Here is an 18518-nt window from a genome sequence, read left to right as displayed (position 1 = left end):
TCAACGCCAATCTTAGGAATGTTCACCCATCTCCATGGCGAGCGCAAAGTAAACAACCACCACATTTGGGCTTAGTACAGGGATTTTTGCACTCAGGTGGCATACAAGTGCGTTGGCTTTTTATCACCCCTTATTTATGTCTGTTTTGCCATCCATTTTCAGTATTGTATGGCACTTCGTATTCTTTTTAAAATCACGCAAAATAAAAACCAGGCATTAGCAAAGCCTATAATTGGATGCTCGCACTCAGTCAGTAAAAAGGGCGATCAAAATATTCCTGCTGGTGTGAGAATCAATGTAAAGAAGTATTGACAAGGCAATAGACCCTGCTTGTGATAACAGAGTGCTGACCAATATGCTTTGCCAAGGTTTTTCCCCCATATGACAGACGTGCATGTGCATACGCGCAAGGGCGGCTTGTACCCTTTGAAAGTGGCGGAATGAGTAACGTGCCCGACCACTTCCCCCCCCAAAAAAAACACCCCCCCACCAAAACCACAAAGTCAACCACATCTCACTCCAAAAGCCCAAATAAAACCATAATACTAACTACAAAATAAACACAACCGCTATACCTACATGCATTACACAAACATGCATTACACATTTAAAATTAAAAAAACAGCACTTATCCATAGGCTGTGCATCTTCCTCGGTGCTCTTCTCCTTCTCCGAAGCCGGAAGAGTTGCACCTAACCAATCCAGACACTGCTCTCATGCTGTTAACCAGCATGAGAGAAGAGCCTGGATTGGATGGAGTGGCCTGGCTGGATGCTCCTTCAGGTCCTAGAGGCCTGTGCTTGGTCTCCACCCAGCTGTCTTAAGACGGATGAGTGGAGAGCTTCAAAGTGCGCATGTCGCTTTGGCCGGCACAAAACAGCCAGCCAATGTTTGTGTCAGCCAAAGTGACATGTGAACTTTGGATCATCCAGTCAAGCCACTGCTCATGCCTAGGATGTCTCTGGGCTGGTGGGCGCTGAACCAGTAAAAATAAATGGAAAGTAATTTTTTTCATCAGCATTTTATTTTTGCCTGCGCAGCTCGCAGCGAACGAGGGGCGACAGCCCTCGAGAAGAACCACCCCTGGATACACAGCAACCATTTTAAAATACTTCTACATAAGTATTTACAGGACAGCTGCCCTGCGTTTGCATGCATAATTGTGCTCATACGGCATACATCCTGGAATGCTATTTTTTTGCTTTAACATAAACCTTTCCAAGATAGCCTCTGTTTGTGTGCCTGCAAAGATGGAGCTCATGAAATAATAAACCAAAAGAAAAAGCATTCCAAGATAGCTGGTATGAACGTGCACCTATGCACCATGCTCATGCATGGGGAGCCATACTTGAATGGTTTCAAAACAATTAAAAGATGGCCTATTGCTAACGCAGCAGAGGGCAGTGAACAGGGGTGTACAGTGATATTAATTGTTAAAGGTGAATTCAAAAGTAGTGCCAAGAAGCACAAAGCCCCAACCACCTTTATCTGGTCAAACTAGAACAGGTCAAAGCCACAAGTTAAGTCTGACAGAGATGGAGCATGGGTCCGACACAGTGACAGGTTTGTTCTGCTGGAAAGTTTCACTTCTGACTTAGAAGCCTTTATGAAGGAAAAGTGGTCATCGATTAGTTGTTTGGAGAGCAAGCTATAAGCTGGATCTGAAGTGGGACTCGATGACGACAGGGTGCTGAATAGCAAGGTCCCGGTGCAGTAGCTGATGATGTTGGGAAAGCTCTGAGTGGGTGGAGTCTGTAGTCTGTGCGGAAGAAAGCCTCAAAGTTGATTGGATGCTGCCTGGTGTCAGTACCGATAAAGTCAGATCCCCTTCAGGTGGGCAAACCAGCAAGCTGAGGCTGACCAGTAATTCAAGGTTGACGACTGCAGCTTGGATGGTGATCCTGACCTCCTTCGGTTCATCAGGCAGAATATTGGCAAAAAATCTTGCGGTTTGGGGACAGGAAGTGTACACACCAAAAACAGCCAAGGATCAAGGACATTGGGTGGGCACCACTTGGGTACTAGGACTCACTCCAACAGAGGCCAGCTGCAGGATCTAGAGCAGGTCCAGTTGGAGCTGGTCAGTTGAAAGGAAAGAAGCCTCTGGAAGTTTGTTGTGTCCCCGTAGCTCAAACAAGAGGTCAGCCAACTGACCCTTGAAGTCACTTTTGAGGTCCTGGGTTCAAGGCGAGCAGGTTCAATCTTCTTCAGACAGCAGAGCAGCCCTTCTTCTGATTCCTCACAGGTCTAGGAGTGTTCTGAGGAGTGGCTTGTGAGGTCCACTTTTATGGCCAGTGCCAGTTTGTGGTTGGAGGGCAGCCTTTGTCCACCTCTTAAACCATCTCTGGCCAGCTCCGCTACCCTCACTTGTTAGGTGCCAGCCAAAGGGGAGGCAAGCCTAGGTGTGAGCTTCAACTGGCAGTGACAGGCAGTCATCCTTTGGAACTCAGGAAGGGGATGGGGAGGCTCCTCACCTCATACCCACAGCACTTTGTCCCTTGTTTGGCAGAAATACACATCGGCCCACAGGGGAGCCATCAAGGGGCCAGGTGACATCTAGACACTGGCAGGAAAGCCTTTTGGCTTTAGTCAGGAAAATCACAAGTTTTTAAAAGTGTAATTTCCAAAATATTAATCTAAAATATGACTTGAACATAAAGTTTGATTTTAAATTACTATTAAAGTGGCTCAATGACTTATTTACCCACTTTTTTTAGTTGCTCCCACACTGTATTTAGCAGTTATTAAAGGTAAGAATGTATACCAGTGTTAACCCATAGACGAGCCAGCCTTGACACAGTGAAAAACAACATTGGAGCTTTTTCACTGCCACGACGTGTAAATATTACATTAAATATATGTGTCCTATATTTTAAATACAGTACACTACGGGCATTTAGGGCACACCGTATGGTTGACGTATAAGTACTAACAAGCATTGGCAAAGCCAAAAGTTCTCCTCTGCAGGAGAGCTGTTGTTTTTTTCAATGTTTTTTGGCCATGCTGTACTGCAGCACGGCTGCTGCTCATGCATGGCTGACGTAAAAAAATGTGTTATGACGTGGCCATAGCTGCCAGTGTAATAGCACGCTTTTTATTGCTGGCATGGTGAGAGGACTGGTAGGCAACACAGAAGAGGATTGTGAGGGGCAACACTGACAGCAGAAAGGGTGGGAAGAAAGCACTAAGATGCGGCCATCACTGGGAATGTCATAGAGCTTTTGTTTGCATGTTAAGGAGAACGGGTTGACAGGCAACATGGAGGGAGGGTGAGCTGGGGACAACACAGACAGCTGAGGGTGGTAAGAAGGGGGCTTGTAGCAAAACAGACAATTGAGGGTGGGAAGGAGGGTCTAGGAGCAAGCACATGATCAACAGCAGGTGGGAAGGAGAGGCTTGGGTAAGCAACACCATGGACATCAAAGGAAAGAGAAAGGGGGTGGCGTCAAGCAACAGGAACAAAGGAGGGAGGGATACGCAGAGCCAGCTGAAAAAGACGCATTCTGGTAGAGTGCTTAAACGCAAATAAAAAAGTAGCACCAAAAAAAGGAGCAGTGGAAGGACACACGTAATGAGTCTGAGTTCCAGGCAAGTGACAAACACACTGAGGAAGGAAGCATATGGCAGCTAGTCAATTAAAAGCAAGCCAATGAAAGTGACAATGAACCCAATGAATGGGAAGTAATGAGTTGGCTCTAAGCTCACTGATAAAAAACAAAATGTCTGGAAGAGACAGCAGATGCGCTGCCTCAGGCGAGACCTAAAAATTAAGGTTTATGTCTGTCAAAATGTTTGTTTTGCCAGGTCGAAATGGCAGATTAATACTATGTACCCAGACTGCAATGGTAGGCCTGGAGATATGTTTTACGTGCTACATTAGCGGGTGGCACAGTGAGTGCTGTAGTCCATTAGTAACATTTAATTAACAGGCCTTGGGTACATGTGGTATAATATACTAGGGACTTATAAGTAAATTAAATATGTCAATAAGGGGTACGTCAGTTCCAACATGTTTAGGGAGGAGGGCTTAAGCACTTTACCACTGTTTAGTGGGGTAAAGTGTTATGAGTCCTATGGTTAGCAAAAATGGGTTCAGCAAAGGAAGGCAAAAAATATGGGGGAACACCACTGCAAAGATGGTAATGTCAAACAATTGTGATTGGCATGCTCACTATCACTGAATGATATACGAGTAAATAAAATATTTTATAATCTATCATTATGTTTGTACGTATGTTCTCTTGTAGAATGAAAGTAGCTTAGTCTAACTCTCCCGATGATGACGCTGTTTGGATTTTAAGAGTCAGAACATCAATGCCCATTTTGTTTGACTAGCTATACTGTCTGATTTTATATTTCTACTAGTATACGTGTAGTACAACTAAATTTAGGGGTGTTTTATTATATTCTATACCTTTTCACTTCACCCATTGCTTACACAGGTTACAGTGCCATTTTTGGCTTTTTTATGTTTCGTATATTCAGTTGTCCCCGTTTTCTTCTTTTCAGATGTCACTGACTTGTAGGATAGCGAAGACCAATAAACTATTTTTTACCATGCACTTTTCATGCCTTTATCCATATCATTCAATGATAGGCTTACAGGTGTTCTTTGAAAACAATTCCGTTAGGAGACATTGTCTTCTTGTCTTCTGTGATATCTTCTGCTAATTGTGAGTGACCTGATAATTCCAATGGGGCCAGTAACAGCAATTATCCTCTCCCTCAGAATTATAAGTTTTGTGAAAACACCTCAACTCTGCATTGTTTTACCCAGAGACTGTGAAGTTTCCAGGTGAAATACCGGGGGAAAATATGCAGGAGTCAGCATGGTGAACTCGTTTCCAAAAATGTGTAATCCCCGTTACGCCTCACCCCCCCTTTCAAAATTACTGCAACCTTCTGTAACAGTAATCTCAGGGCTGGTAAATAATGTAGATTATTATATGGGCCACTCATAGTGAAGGCCTTAAAGAAATGATAACTTCTCCTGTTATAAATATGACTTGCATCAGGGATTGACTTAATAGAAACCATCCCTGCGAATCTTTGTCTTCGCCCAGAACAGTCCATCCTTTATTACAGAGATTTTAGATGATGGTTTGGTGGTTCTCCAAAAACGTCTTTAAGGGACCTGCAGAGTAACTCACAGCAACCGATTAATGTAAACTGCATGCCCTCTACCTGTCACCCTTCCTACCAACACTACACTAATAAACGATGTAAGTGCAACTCAAGACAGGATAAGATCACTCACACAACACTACAACGCTTCCCACAAAGACCTCACGACAAACCCACACACTTCCCACCAAGCACTTCCTCACATTTAACTATGTGTTCCATCCCTTATCATAACAGTGGAACCAGTTATTAACTAAGAGAACAAGATCATGTTGTTGGACGAATGGTGTCACAATACGTTACAATACGAGGTGTTATGGTACGTTTCTGGCAATGTGTAGTACACTGTCATCGCTCTGTGTGTACTGAAGGCTAGGCGTTTTCGCACTGCAGTGATGTTTCACTCGGACTGTGGTAAGGTTGCAACACTTGATGCTATACGATGTTTGGTTTGTGCTTTATGGTATTGTGTCATATACTGTAGTAAATGGCCCGTGAGTGGCCATGTTGTGTACTGCAGAATCGGACACTGACTGTCCTGGATGCACCAGGTTTAGTCCTCAGTGACTCTGCACATCCTCCCTCCACTGTCAGCAAAGCTGCTCTCTTTAATACTCCGAGGCAGTTGCAGCTAAATTAATGGTTGGACTGGACAGTAGTTAGTGACTTGTGTAAGATCACCTGGGATACCAGTGGGGACAATGTGCTTGCAAGCGCCAATGAAGTGAAGCCCTCCTTGACTGCTGCATTCCTGATATCAACCCTAAATCTATTTGAAAAGGGAACAGCTGCCATCAGTCTCCCTAAAATGGCAACACAGTTACATAAATTTCCACAAAACTGAAAAATTGAGCCCTAACCACTATACAATGACTATTTTAAGTATCTGATACAGTGTAAACCCAGCTCCACTGTGGATGGCCACGTCACCTACAAAGGGACATTAGAGGGCACAGCTCCTTAGTGTTCCCCACTGCCTGGGAAACAGCATAGTTTCAGTGGCCACCTGGCTAACTAAGCTAGCCAAGGCCAACACGAGATCTCAGTCCTTGAACCGGGGTGGATGATGTCATATCCAGCCCAGGTTTGGGGGTATTTAGGTGAGCTCAATCTCTTACTCCCCCACTTCTCATTGGCAGCATCAGAGGAAATAGCTGCCCACCTACCTGCCATGCACTGGAGTGCAAAGCAAAAATAACCAGTTGCTCTACAGCATCTCAAGTGGAGTTACTGAGAGATTCTAACGCAAAAAATCAAATAATGCCCAAAATGATGGAGATGGGGCTGCAAACTATGATATCTTTAGGCCATAGGGAGCCATGAGAAGAACGTGATGGTGACCCCGTTATCCTGCAAGGAACAGTTGGTATCCTGACACAGGGCCAGCTTTAGCGCTAGTGGCACCCTGTGCAACAGACTTTTTTTGGTGCCCCCCACGCCATACCACCTCCTCGGATTCACTCAGTACCCACCAAGCAAATGTGCCCCTCATCTCTCCATAGTTCCCCTTTCACATACATTCATTTGTTTTAAAGCACTGGTAATTGCTGGCTTCACTAATCCACTCAGCTCCACATAATCCACATAAAATATAGTTCAGTGCGTTAGGCAGGTCGCTCCCCTCACCGCTGCCTCTGCCCCAGGTGCCCAGGTTTTGATTCTTTATTTTTTTCTCTCTCTTCCCGTTTCCCCTCCCTGCCGCTGCGTCCCTGCGGCCCCGCTCCTCTCCCTGCATGTCAGTCTTCGTTTTCCCGCCCCTGCGGCCCCGCCCCCCTGCTCTCCCATTCGTTGATTCCCCTCCCTCCTCCCTGCTGCCACTCCCTTCCACCTCCGTCATATGGCAGCCACGGCGCGGTAGGGAGGGCGACCCTTGACCCTGCTTCAGGCAGGTCGCTCCCCTCACCGCTGCCTCTGCGCCAGGTGCCCAGGTTTTGATTCTTTATTTTTTTTCTCTCTTCCCGCTCCCCTCCCTGCCGCTGCATCCCTGCTGCTCCGCCCCCTCCCTCCACTTCAGTCTTCGTTTTCCCACTGCTGCGTCCCTGCGGCCCTGCCCCCCTGCTCTCTCATTCGTTGGTTCCCCTCCCTCCTCCCTCTGCCACTCCCTCCCACCTCCCTCATATGGCAGCCGAGGTGCGGATGCGCCGCTGGCGCGCCGAAGGGTGCCTAAGGCAAGCCCGTCTGCACCAATCCGCGCCCAGCACCAGTCCCCCTGGCCCACGCGCCCCCACACCACCAATCACTGCTACACAGCCAATGACCTCCACGCCCTCAATCCAGGACGCTCCTCCATCTGCTTCCAGTCCACTCCGAAGCACACTAAAGGATCCTTCTCCTGCAGAACCTGCAACTTCACCTGCATACTAATCACCAAGCTCCGACACAGAGCCGCAGACAACCACCTCAGCTGCATTCTGCTCAACACCCGCTCCGTCCACAAGCACACAATCAAACTATGGGACCTACTGACCTCATCATCACCTGACGTCGCATTTCTCACCGAAACCTGGATGAATCTGGCCTCGGAACCAGACATAGCCATAGCCATACCTGAAGGCTACAAGATCACTAGAAGAGACTGCACCAACAAACCAGGAGGAGGAACCGCCATAGTCCACAAAAGCACCATCAGAGTCTCCTCCAGCTCCCACTACACCATCAACTCTGCCGATCACCTCCATTTCAAAATCCATGTCAACACCAACACCACCCTCAGAGGAACACTGGTCGACAGACCGCTGGGCCCCCGACCTAACTTCTGCGACGACATCACCGACAGCATCAGCGCCCAAGCCCTCGCCTCAACGGACTACATCCTCCTTGGCGACCTGAACTTCCACCTTGAAAACAACAACGATATCAACACCACCAACCTACTCGACAACCTCACCAACCTCGGCCTCAAGCAACTCATCACGTCGCCCACCCACACCGCAGGACACACACTCGACCCCATCTTCTCAGCCAGCAACCACGTCTCCTTCAACCACACCACCGAACTCCACTGGACCGACCATTGCTGCATCCATTTCTCCTTTCAGAAGCCGGTCACTCACCACCTTACCACTCAACCACCCCGCCACTATTGGAACAGAATCTCGACAGAACCGCTGATCTCTACCCTCGCCCAGGCTCCTCCTCCTAGGACCCGGGACCCCAACTCAGCCACCACCAACCTGCATCAATGGATAGACGACTGCGCCAACACCCTCGCGCCACTCAAACAACCCTCAGACATCCACCACAGATCCAAGGCCAGCTGGTTCACCCCCGACCTACAGGCCTCCAAACGGGAATGCCGAAGAATGGAGAAGACCTGGCGCCTTGTACCTACCGAATCCAACCACATCGCCCTCAAGACTGCAATCCGCACACATCACCAGCTGATCCGCACCACCAAAAGAACCTACTACAAAAGCCACATAGACACCAATGTTCACAACAACAGAGAGCTCTTCGGCATCATCAAAGAACTCTCCAACCCCAAGCCCTGCTCCCACGAACCCCCACCGTCACAGGAGCTCTGCAACTCCCTCGCCACTTACTTCCATTGAAAGATCGAACACATCCACTACAGCTTCAAACCCCAGACCCACCAGCCAACCACAGACAGCCACGAACCCAACGCACCAAGCAACGTTAACCCTCTATGCGCCTGGACCCACGTCAACAGTGAAGACACCATCAACACCATGGCCTCCATCCACTCCGGCCCCCCCTCGGACCCCTGCCCACACCAGATCTTCAACAAAGCCAGCGACATCATCGCCCCCCATCTCCGCGCCATCATCAACAGCTCCTTCGAGACAGCCACCTTCCCAGAGAGTTGGAAACACGCTGACGTCAATGCCCTGTTGAAGAAACCCAAGGCGAACCCGGATGACCCCAAAAACTACCGGCCCATCTCCCTCTTCCCCTTCCCAGCGAAGGTCATTGAGAAAATCGTAAACAGCCAACTATCCCGCTTCCTGGAAGACAGCAAAGCACTCGATACCTCCCAATCCGGATTTCGCAAGAACCACAGCACTGAGACCGCACTCATTGCTGCTACAGATGACATCAGGATCATGCTCGACAAAGGCGAAACCGCAGTGCTCATCCTCCTGGACCTCTCTGCAGCCTTCAACACCGTTTGTCACCACACCCTTCGAACATGCCTCCACAATGCCGGGATCCGCGGCAAGACCCTCGAATGGATCTCGTCATTCCTCTCGGCAGAAGCCCGAGAGTCTGCCTTCCGCCTTACCTGTCCAAATCCTCCAAGACCATCAGTGGCATCCCCCATGGATCCTCCCTCAGCCCAACACTTTTCAACGTTTACATGGCTCCTCTCGCCAACATCGCAAGATCCCACCACATCAACATAGTATCCCATGCAGACAACACCCAGCTGATCATCTCCCTCACGAAAGACCTTACAACAGCAAGAAACAACCTCCACAATGGACTCCACGCCATCACCAACTGGATGGAATCAAGCCACCTCAGGTTAAACACAGACAAAACAGAGATCCTCATCTTCGGCAGCAACCCCTCCGCTTGGAACAATTCCTGGTGGCCTACCTCCCTAGGAGCCGCACCCACACCCACCACCCAAGTACGAAACCTCGGAATCATCTTGGACTCAGCACTCAGCATGACTCAGCAGGTCAACGCAGTCTCCTCTTCCTGCTACAACACCCTTTGCATGCTCCGCAAGATCTTCAAGTGGATTCCCATCGAAACCAGAAAGACTGTCACCCACGCCCTGGTCAGCAGCCGACTGGACTAAGGCAAAGCACTCTATGCAGGAACCACGGCCAAACTACAAATGAAAATACAACGTATCCAAAATGCCTCCGCCCGACTCATCCTCGATGTCCCACGCCACGACCACATCTCTGCCCACCTCAGAGACCTACACTGGCTACCCGTATCGAAGAGGATTACCTTCTAGCTACTCACCCACGCACACAAAGCCCTCCATAACATAGGCCTCGCCTACCTCAACGACAGACTCACCTTCCACACTCCCATCCGCCAGCCTCGCCCTCGCCTACGTCCCCTGCATTCGCCGCCCCACCGCCAGAGGAAAATCCTTCTCTCACCTTGCCGCCAAGACCTGGAACTCCCTACCGCTCCACTGACGCCAGACCCAGGACCTACTTACTTTCAGGAAACACCTCAAGACATGGCTATTCGACCAGTAGTTCTCCCCCCAGCGCCTTGAGACCATGACGGGTGAGTAGCGCGCTTTATAAATTACGTGATTGATTGATTGATTCTATGCAGCAGGTAAATTAACCATCTGCTCTACTTTCTGGCTAGTCAAAGCTGCCAAAAGTCCCATCTCTCCCTAGCAGGAACATTAATCACAAGAGGTATCTTGACATTTTAATTGTTCGTGAAGGATAGACCACAAGGAACTTCTTAGCAGGTGCTTTTCAAACCCAAGTTTTGTACGTTATTGCTACACTCCACGCCCCCCAATCCAGGTCAGCAGCCGGTGTGGCCGCACCGCTCGCACCGCCCTAAAGCCGGCCCAGTTCTGACAGCTGGGTGTTGGCCTTAATTCGCTTTGTGGGAACACAGATGCAGCAACTCTAACATTGTATGAGCTGCCGCCCTAATGAGAAATGCAGAGCACCGGATGGCAAATAAATACACCACCGTGATATTGGGTTCAGGATGTGGTTAGTCTTAAACAGATCAGAACAATCGGATCGCCCGTAAATTAAACCTTCCTAGGTACTGGCTAATGAAATTATGAATAAACGTGTGACAGTTTTGCCCAACAAACAGCCTGTGGTCTGATATGTGAGATGCAAACTGCGTGTCTGTCGCAAAAGCAAGAATGTCAAATGACAGAAGGGCAAAGGGTGGAAACCCTAGGAGCCGAAGCTTTGTAACCTGAAAGTGATGAATTGTTAAAGGACCAGTATTGGCGAAGGATGTGAATGAGACCAGATCAGAGACACTAGGGGCCATATGTACGAACACATTTTCCCATAGAGACAGAATGGGCAAAACTGCTTGCTACATCTGGCCCTAGGTTATCACATGGGGGAATCATCTCATTGGGAAGCATCTCACCCTCTGCTGTGAGTCCATTTACAATTTGAGGTGCACGGAGATAGAGTGGTTTGCCAGAAATCACACCATTCTTTGTTCATATAGCTGGGATCTAAATCCATGTGGCTAGGTGTCAGTGTACCCTGCTGACTCCTCAGAGAACACCTTTCCCTTCACCAAAAGACATATCTGTGAAGTCAGGTGTGTTCTGGAGTGAATGGTGTGCCAAGGCACAAGCCCCCCTTCACCACAGAGACTGCTCCTTACTAGATGCGCTTTGGATGCAGGATGTGCGTCACAGAGGTCTCACAATTTCCCTCCCTACATCAGGGCTGACTTGTGACGTCACCACATTAAACCCCTTCACATCACATATTCAGAAATGGTCCACGTGTGTTTTCAGCGTGGCCATCTACAGTGTAACTGTGGACAAAAGTAAAAGATATTTTCAATAATAGTGAAACCAGACCAAAACTATGACACACGCGCCTTATCTCGGTGGAATCCGGCTGCATGCCTCAGCAGCAGTCACTGTGGGTTTCTACGAGCTCCTTCAACAGACCACTCCCAGGGTTACAGACACCGAGGCTAACAAAAGGTGCGCCTTTGTTTTGAGCAAACAGTCTATCATCTTGCACAGAAGCGCAAACGGCAACTACTGCTCTCTGTTCGGTCAAGCCGCAGGGAGAATTTCTAATCCAACTACCTACCACACGCCTTTTATCGAGCTGATGTGAATGAAAGGCGGAGTAGGCCTTGGCCACCGGCGGGGTTTGTCCGTGCAGCCTTTAGGCTACCAACACATTAACTGCAGCAGGTGCACTAACAATCCGATCTATCTCCTGTGCTGAAAAGTACAGCATCACAGAGCCATTGAGACTGACATCTAACAGGTGAAAACCCTTTAACTCAAAATTGCGCATTAATTTACCAAAATGGCTAAAGGGTACTGACTCTCACACCCAAAGCATGTGTGCCTACTTCGACCCAGATTTCACATCTGCCTTCATGGAGCTACCGTGGCACGCAGCAGTGAAGCGAGGATGCCAAGGGCCGTGGTGCAAGCAAGGAAAACGGCACGTTTGACTGCCCTTTGGGTAGTAAAATACAACATAGTCCAGGTTGAACGGACCCCTCGTCGCTTTGGGCCTCGGTGCCACTTCACCTGTTGCACCAATGCTACGCCCCATGTGGCACGCACCAGTGAGGCTCCTGCTGCGCGCACGCTCTGCATCCAGCGCTGCTGTGCGGTTCACGCCCGCCCGTTCATGGCATTTCTCATGGCGAAGGGTGTTGAGACCCTCTAGCGTGGGGGTGTACCCACGGGGATCATTGGAGAGAACTGTCATGCAGACGTAGGCTGCTGGAGACAGGAGGTGAATAATGAATGATAATACCACGTATGAGGTTGATGCCTTCACGTGGTGAGTGAGACTCGCAACTAAAGTTCTCTCCGCTTCCCAGCAACGAGGAGGCGCTGGGGGCACCGCGCCCAGCTATAGGAAGGTGCCCCAGCCAGAGAACAGCGGCACCGCTCCGTGGTCAAAGGGGCCTGGAGCTCTGATGTCAACAATGCAGAAGATACCTGAATCTACACAAAGGGTACGTGACCCTTGGCCATCCAAGGAGAGGCGCAAAGAGTTGTTCGAGCGGGGTGCTTATAGTTTGTTCCTCCTTGACGCGGCTATAAGGGACCCAACTACTGCAACTTTCAGTGGCGGGAAGGGGGCGATTGCGTCGGCCTCAGTAGTGAAGAATGCGACACAGGAGGGCGCTTCTTTTAAATGATGAACACAGACTGGGCGGGATGGTCACGTCAGATCAGGTAAAGCGACACGACTGGCCCTTTAGTACCATATACAATATAGCGTCCGTGCCATGAAGTAGCCCCAAGGCCCCATAGACGATTTGCACCTAACAACCAGGTCAGCAAATAAAAACAATACATCAAAAACAACAAATAAAAACAAACGCAAGAGAACGTAACTCACCTGCAGCTGGGCAGCATCCTCTCCCTCCTTGGTGGCGAAAGGGTTAAAGCACATGAAGTTAGGACAGCTCCCTCTCAGTTCTGAAAGAGAACTTGGCTTTCATGTACGGTTTCGAGGTGTTAGCGGCGTTGGCACGAGTCAGACTAGGGGTGCGTTGTGGGTATCTCCTTCACACACACTGGGGGAGTGTCCACAGCTGCTCGGTGCACAAACCAGTCCACAGCACAGAAGTGGAGAGGGGCCATACTGAGCCCCAGCCGGGGCTGCTCCACCCATGGCCATCCTAGGATTTCAGCAGGACCGGGGCCAAAAGGGGGCTGGATCAAACCAAGGCTGTATTCTCAGGGTACACTCAATGGACAGGATGCAAGAACCCTGAGATCTCCCAGGAAGGTGTATCCTCAGGGCACGCTCTAAGGGACAGACTGTAAAGCTCCCGCGATGTCCCAGAAAGGTGTGTCCTCAGGTTACGCCCCAAGGGACAGCTTGAAAGCCCCCTTCCCCAGATCTCTCATGAAGATATATCCTCAGGGTGTGCTCCAAGGGACAAGCTGTAAGCCCAATAAGATCTCTCAGGAAGGTGTATCCTCAGGGCACTCTCCAAGGGACAGGCTGTAAACCCCCTTAGATCTCGCAGGAAGGTGTATCCTCAGGGCACTCTCCAAGGGACAGGCTGTAAACCCCCTTAGATCTCGCAGGAAGGTGTATCCTCGGGGCACGCTTCAAGGGACAGGCTGTAAAGCCCCTGAGAACTATCGGGAAGGTGTGTCCTTCGGGTACACTCAAGGAGCAGGTTGAAATCTCCCTGAGATCTCTCAATAAGGTCTATCCCCAGGGCACACTGCAGGGTGCATGCTGTCGATCCCCAGAAGATTGGGGACAAGAACGAGGAGGACGAGGTGATCGATTGCCCCTGTGGTGATAACCCTGTGATGTCTCAGCGAGGACCTCCTTTTATCACACACTTAGGGTGCAGGGCAGCACCCCCAGAGATGTATCCGCGAACTCCTCGACCCCAGGGCGTCGCATCCTCCCGTTCCTTCGCCTCTCCTGCTGCCTCCGGCTCCGAGTGATGAAACTCAGATTTTTTGCTGATTTACCTCACGACTCTGCCACATCACACGTGCAAAAGACGAGTTTAGGCGAATCTCTAGGTAACTTTCGATAAGCCTCCAAGCAGATAAAAGCTGCGAGCAATTAACTTCCTGGCAGCGCTCGCACTTTTCTTGCCACTGGCTGTCGAGATCTGGTTCCAGGAGCCTCTCCTGCGCCGCCGAGGTGTTTATCTGCCGCTCCCCCGGGGTGTTTCTTGCCGGCCCCGCGCTCACATGCGTTGGGGTGTGGTGGGAATGCCCTGGACGCCCTCTCCCTGCAGGGGCCGTGTTGTGCACGGGAAGGCTTGGTTCCCGTCCTGCGCAATCCTCTCGCCTGGGAACACTGTGCAGTGCCGGTGTGGACAGCTATGAGCTTTGAGATAGCGCGCTGCGCCCAGGCTCGCCCTGCGTCCTGTTTCCCAGGGGCGGGGACCCCGCGCCGGCTGCTGCCTCCCTCGACAGCCTTTGCCCCGCTGTCCCCTTGCCTGGTCTCTACCGCATCGGCAGGCTCTGCTCCTCGGCCTTTGCCCTCTGCTCCCGGCACTGGACTCTGCTGGTCACGGAGAATGCCCTTTAATGTTCTCTTCGCCTCTCCCGCCGACTCACTCCAGGTCTGTTACTTTTCCTTCCATCTCTCCCAGTCCGCCCGCCTCTCTTCACTGCTGGTGACTGATGCTTCCCTCTTTATGTCTTTCCCATGTCTGCGGGATTTTCAAGGTGATTAGAAACTCCGCCCAAGTACCCCTTCCACCCCCCACCCATACCGTGTGTTTCGCTCCTTTCCTTATTTATAGAGAGATCTGCCGTTTGCAGTACCTACACCACTGTGGAATTTCGGACTTTTGAGGAGAAGTTTTAGGTATAATTTAACTAAGAATAATCAAGATTCCCTATTTGTGAGACTCACTCCATCAGCGCCAATGGAGCTATTAGAATGAGCTAGGACTGACATTGTACTCTGAGGAGTGACACTCACACCTAATGAGTGAGACTTAAAATGCAGGCTTCTGGTAGCAAACAATTGTCCCTTATAACAGCCATCCTGTTTTGACTTTGGCCCAAAAGTGTTTTCATCTTTTCTGCATATGAAGCAACACATGGACAGTCAGTCAGACATAGACCTCACCCTTAAGGAACACATTGCCTACAAAACCAAGACAGCCTTATACCAACTCTCTTTACTAAAGAAAGTGCAACAATTTCACCTGCAGTTCCAGCTCTCATACTCTTGCATCTGGATGGTGCAGTGCTTAATTTGAGCTGATGGTTTCCGGTGCAGGGCACCAGCACTTATGTTTGTGGGCCGGTACTTATTTTTCTTCCTCAAGCATTTACTGTGAGCAAAAGGCACATATGGGAAAGACTGAGGACGAGAAAACCCAAAAAGCGTCACAAAGGGAGAAAGCAGAAAGCTGCAAGAGTGAGCTGAAGGGGCAGGGAGTGTCTGTAAATAGATTAAAGACGCCGAAGATGGCTTTAGGATTATGCTGCCTCAGTATTCTGTGCTCACACATTTAATTGCAGCAGCTGCGTGTTTTAGAGGAGAGCTTTGGGCACCGGCACGTTTTTGTTTACAAATTAAGCACTGGGTTGGTGGTAACACCCTGCTCCATGACCTCTCAGACTGCACACTGTTTCTGCCTACGTGGGTTACAAACTTCCCATACCCAGTTGCTCTTGGCACACCCACAGTCAGAACACCATCAGACTGGGCACAATGAAATATGAAACATTGCTGGCGGGTGGTTATTGTGGCCATTGGACAGAAATGAGTGCCAGGTACGCTTTTTTAATTCCTATTGGGGTTTCAAAACAAGCTGGCCAGATCCTCGCTTTGTCTCGGCTCATCACTCAGGTACCATTACTACATACAGTGTGGGTAAACTGTGCCAACAATGGCTGCGTTCCTCTACTTTAAAATCTGTAAAAGAACACCTTAGTCTCCTGTCTGAGAAAATGAAGTTACAAGCTTTCCTCTTAGGACCCAGGAAGCTACGCTCAAATTGTTTCCTGCCATTTATAACGAGATCTGGAAACTTTCCCAGATGGAAGCTGCTGCACGTTTAAGACAGATTGATAAAGATAAGATGAAAAGGCTTTAGCTGTTGTCCATAGGGGCATTCACACTGTCCAACAAAATTTACACCTTAAATAATATTTTGTCTTCTGCAATTGACATCATTCAGAATGACGTGTCCTTTTTACAACATGGACAAAGCCTGCTGCATTTTATCATGCAGTTAAGTTGGACACTGCAGGTTCTCAAAAGTGGCCATGTGCCCTGGAAGCACATAAACACTACTAAATTATTTGCCTCTTTTAATTTATCTAAACAACAAGAGATAATGGTTTAAAAAGGAGCTAGTTACATTGACAAAGTAGAAAAGTTGCCTTTCACTGTAGCAGAAATCCCCTAACCAGTATGGCTAATACATGGAATAATAAATCTGCCCATTTCCACCTTTCGTTTCACGAAATGCTTAAAGCATTTTTCAGTAGGCAGGTTTGAGCAGCTAGGAGACCGCTACAAACACGAGGTGTGGGAGTTGCCTTTTGATTACAAAGGTATGAACAGCAAAACGGAGGACTTTCTTAGTGGAAGCAAATGTGAGACTACTGTTAGTCATTCTATGATTTGAAAGCAAGTGACCTTGCACGACCTGTGCATTGGGGAGGTCGAGAATTTAGCGTGCTATCTAAAGGGTACTCCTGTCTCTTTGATTCGCCCAGTATTTCTGATACTTTCTAATGGAAGTTATGTGGTGCAGAACAATCAAAGCTGCTACAGGAATGAAGCCGGGAATTGCTTATGTGGTTTCAGTTACTCAAATGCTAACTTGTTGCAGCCTTGTTTTATTCCCCTCCATACAAGAGATAAAAGTGGCAGCCTTGTGGCCCCACATTGCTACTTGTAATGTAAACCTTGATAAGCTGAGCAGACTGAAGGTGCTATTATTTCTATTATTCCAAAAACATAATATATATATGTTAGAAATGGGGTCTTTGGTTGGGAGTCAGGTTACCCCCTGTCCAAGCAAGGACCACCTCTCTAGTCAGGGTAAGTCACCCACAATCCAAATTATCGTGTGCCCTCCCTCTGGTAGCTTGGCACTGAGCAGTCAGGTTTAAGTTAAAAGGCAATGTGTAAAGTATTTGTGCAATAAATCATGCAATAACACAGTAGTACACCACAAAAATACACCACACAGTGTTTGGAAAAATATATAATATTTATCTGGTAAGATGCAGGTCAAAACAATCAAGATTCAATAAGTATACATTGAAATATCACTGTAAAAATGATTTAAAGTGTCTTTAGTCTTTAGAAAGCAACAAGTGTCTCTTGCAAGAACAAAGTAACTGGTTTCCATTCAAATTCTCCGCAAGGGACTGCAGAGGAGGAGATGCGTGGAAAACGGGGAGGTGTGCGTCGATTTTTCCGGCGCACACACATGATGCGTCAGTGAGTTTTCACGCAGGGCAGGCTTTGCGTCGATTTCGGGCCCGTAGACTGGGATCCTCTTCGGGTTGCGGGGTTTTCGGACGCCCCAGGGATGAAGCGTTGAAATCCATGCAGGACGAAGTCACAAGGGTTGCGTCGATCCGGTGGGTGTTGCGTGGAAATTTCTGCCGCACGGCAGGTGCAGCGTTGATTCCTCTCAGGAAATCGGGATGCATCGTTCCGGCTTGGCTTTGCGTCAATCCAGTGGGCAGTGCGTCGAATTTCTGGTCGCAACGCTCGCACTGCGTCATTCTCCTCTTCGGGAAATCGGGCTTCGTCGATCCGGTTCGGCATGCAGTGATTTTCACACCGCGATGCAGGCTGTGCTTCGTTGCTTGCAGACTATGCATCAATTTTCGCCGCACAAGTAGTTCTTTTGCAGGAATGCAGTCTTTTTGGTCCTGAGACTTCAGGGAACAGGAGGCAAGCTCTATCCAAGCCCTTGGAGAGCACTTCTCAGCAGAGCCAGAGGACAGCAATGCAGCAGGGCAACAGCAGGGCAGCAGTCCTTTGCAGAAAAGCAGTCATGTGAGTCCTTTGGGCAGACAGGCAGATTCTCTTGGCAGGTTGCAGGTTTTAGTTCAGGGATTCTTCACCAGTAGTATCTTGTCCAGAGGTGTCTGAGTTAGTAGGGTCAGAGACCCTGCTTAAATACCCAAATGTGCCTTTGAAGTGGGGGAGACTTTAAAGAGTGGCTTAGAAGTGCACACGTTCCCCTTTCAGTTCCATCCTGTCTGCCAGGGTCCCAGTAGGGGGTTT

General features: G+C 49.1%; 1 protein-coding gene across 1 annotated transcript in view; it reads right to left on the bottom strand.

The window, feature by feature from the left end:
• ADAMTSL5 (ADAMTS like 5) overlaps window positions 1-14503 on the bottom strand; it is a 270500-nt gene extending 255997 nt beyond the window's left edge. The window contains exon 1 of the mRNA XM_069222636.1: window positions 13164-14503. Within this exon, the coding sequence (XP_069078737.1) occupies window positions 13164-13180 (17 nt within the window). The 5' untranslated portion in view covers window positions 13181-14503. The remainder of the gene's footprint in view (window positions 1-13163) is intronic.
• Between the last annotated feature and the right edge of the window lie 4015 nt (window positions 14504-18518).

This window comes from Pleurodeles waltl, chromosome 3_1 (assembly GCF_031143425.1).
Source record: "Pleurodeles waltl isolate 20211129_DDA chromosome 3_1, aPleWal1.hap1.20221129, whole genome shotgun sequence".
Classification (NCBI taxonomy): domain Eukaryota; kingdom Metazoa; phylum Chordata; class Amphibia; order Caudata; family Salamandridae; genus Pleurodeles; species Pleurodeles waltl.
Note: the sequence above shows the minus strand (reverse complement) of the source record. Positions and strands in the feature narration are given on the sequence as shown.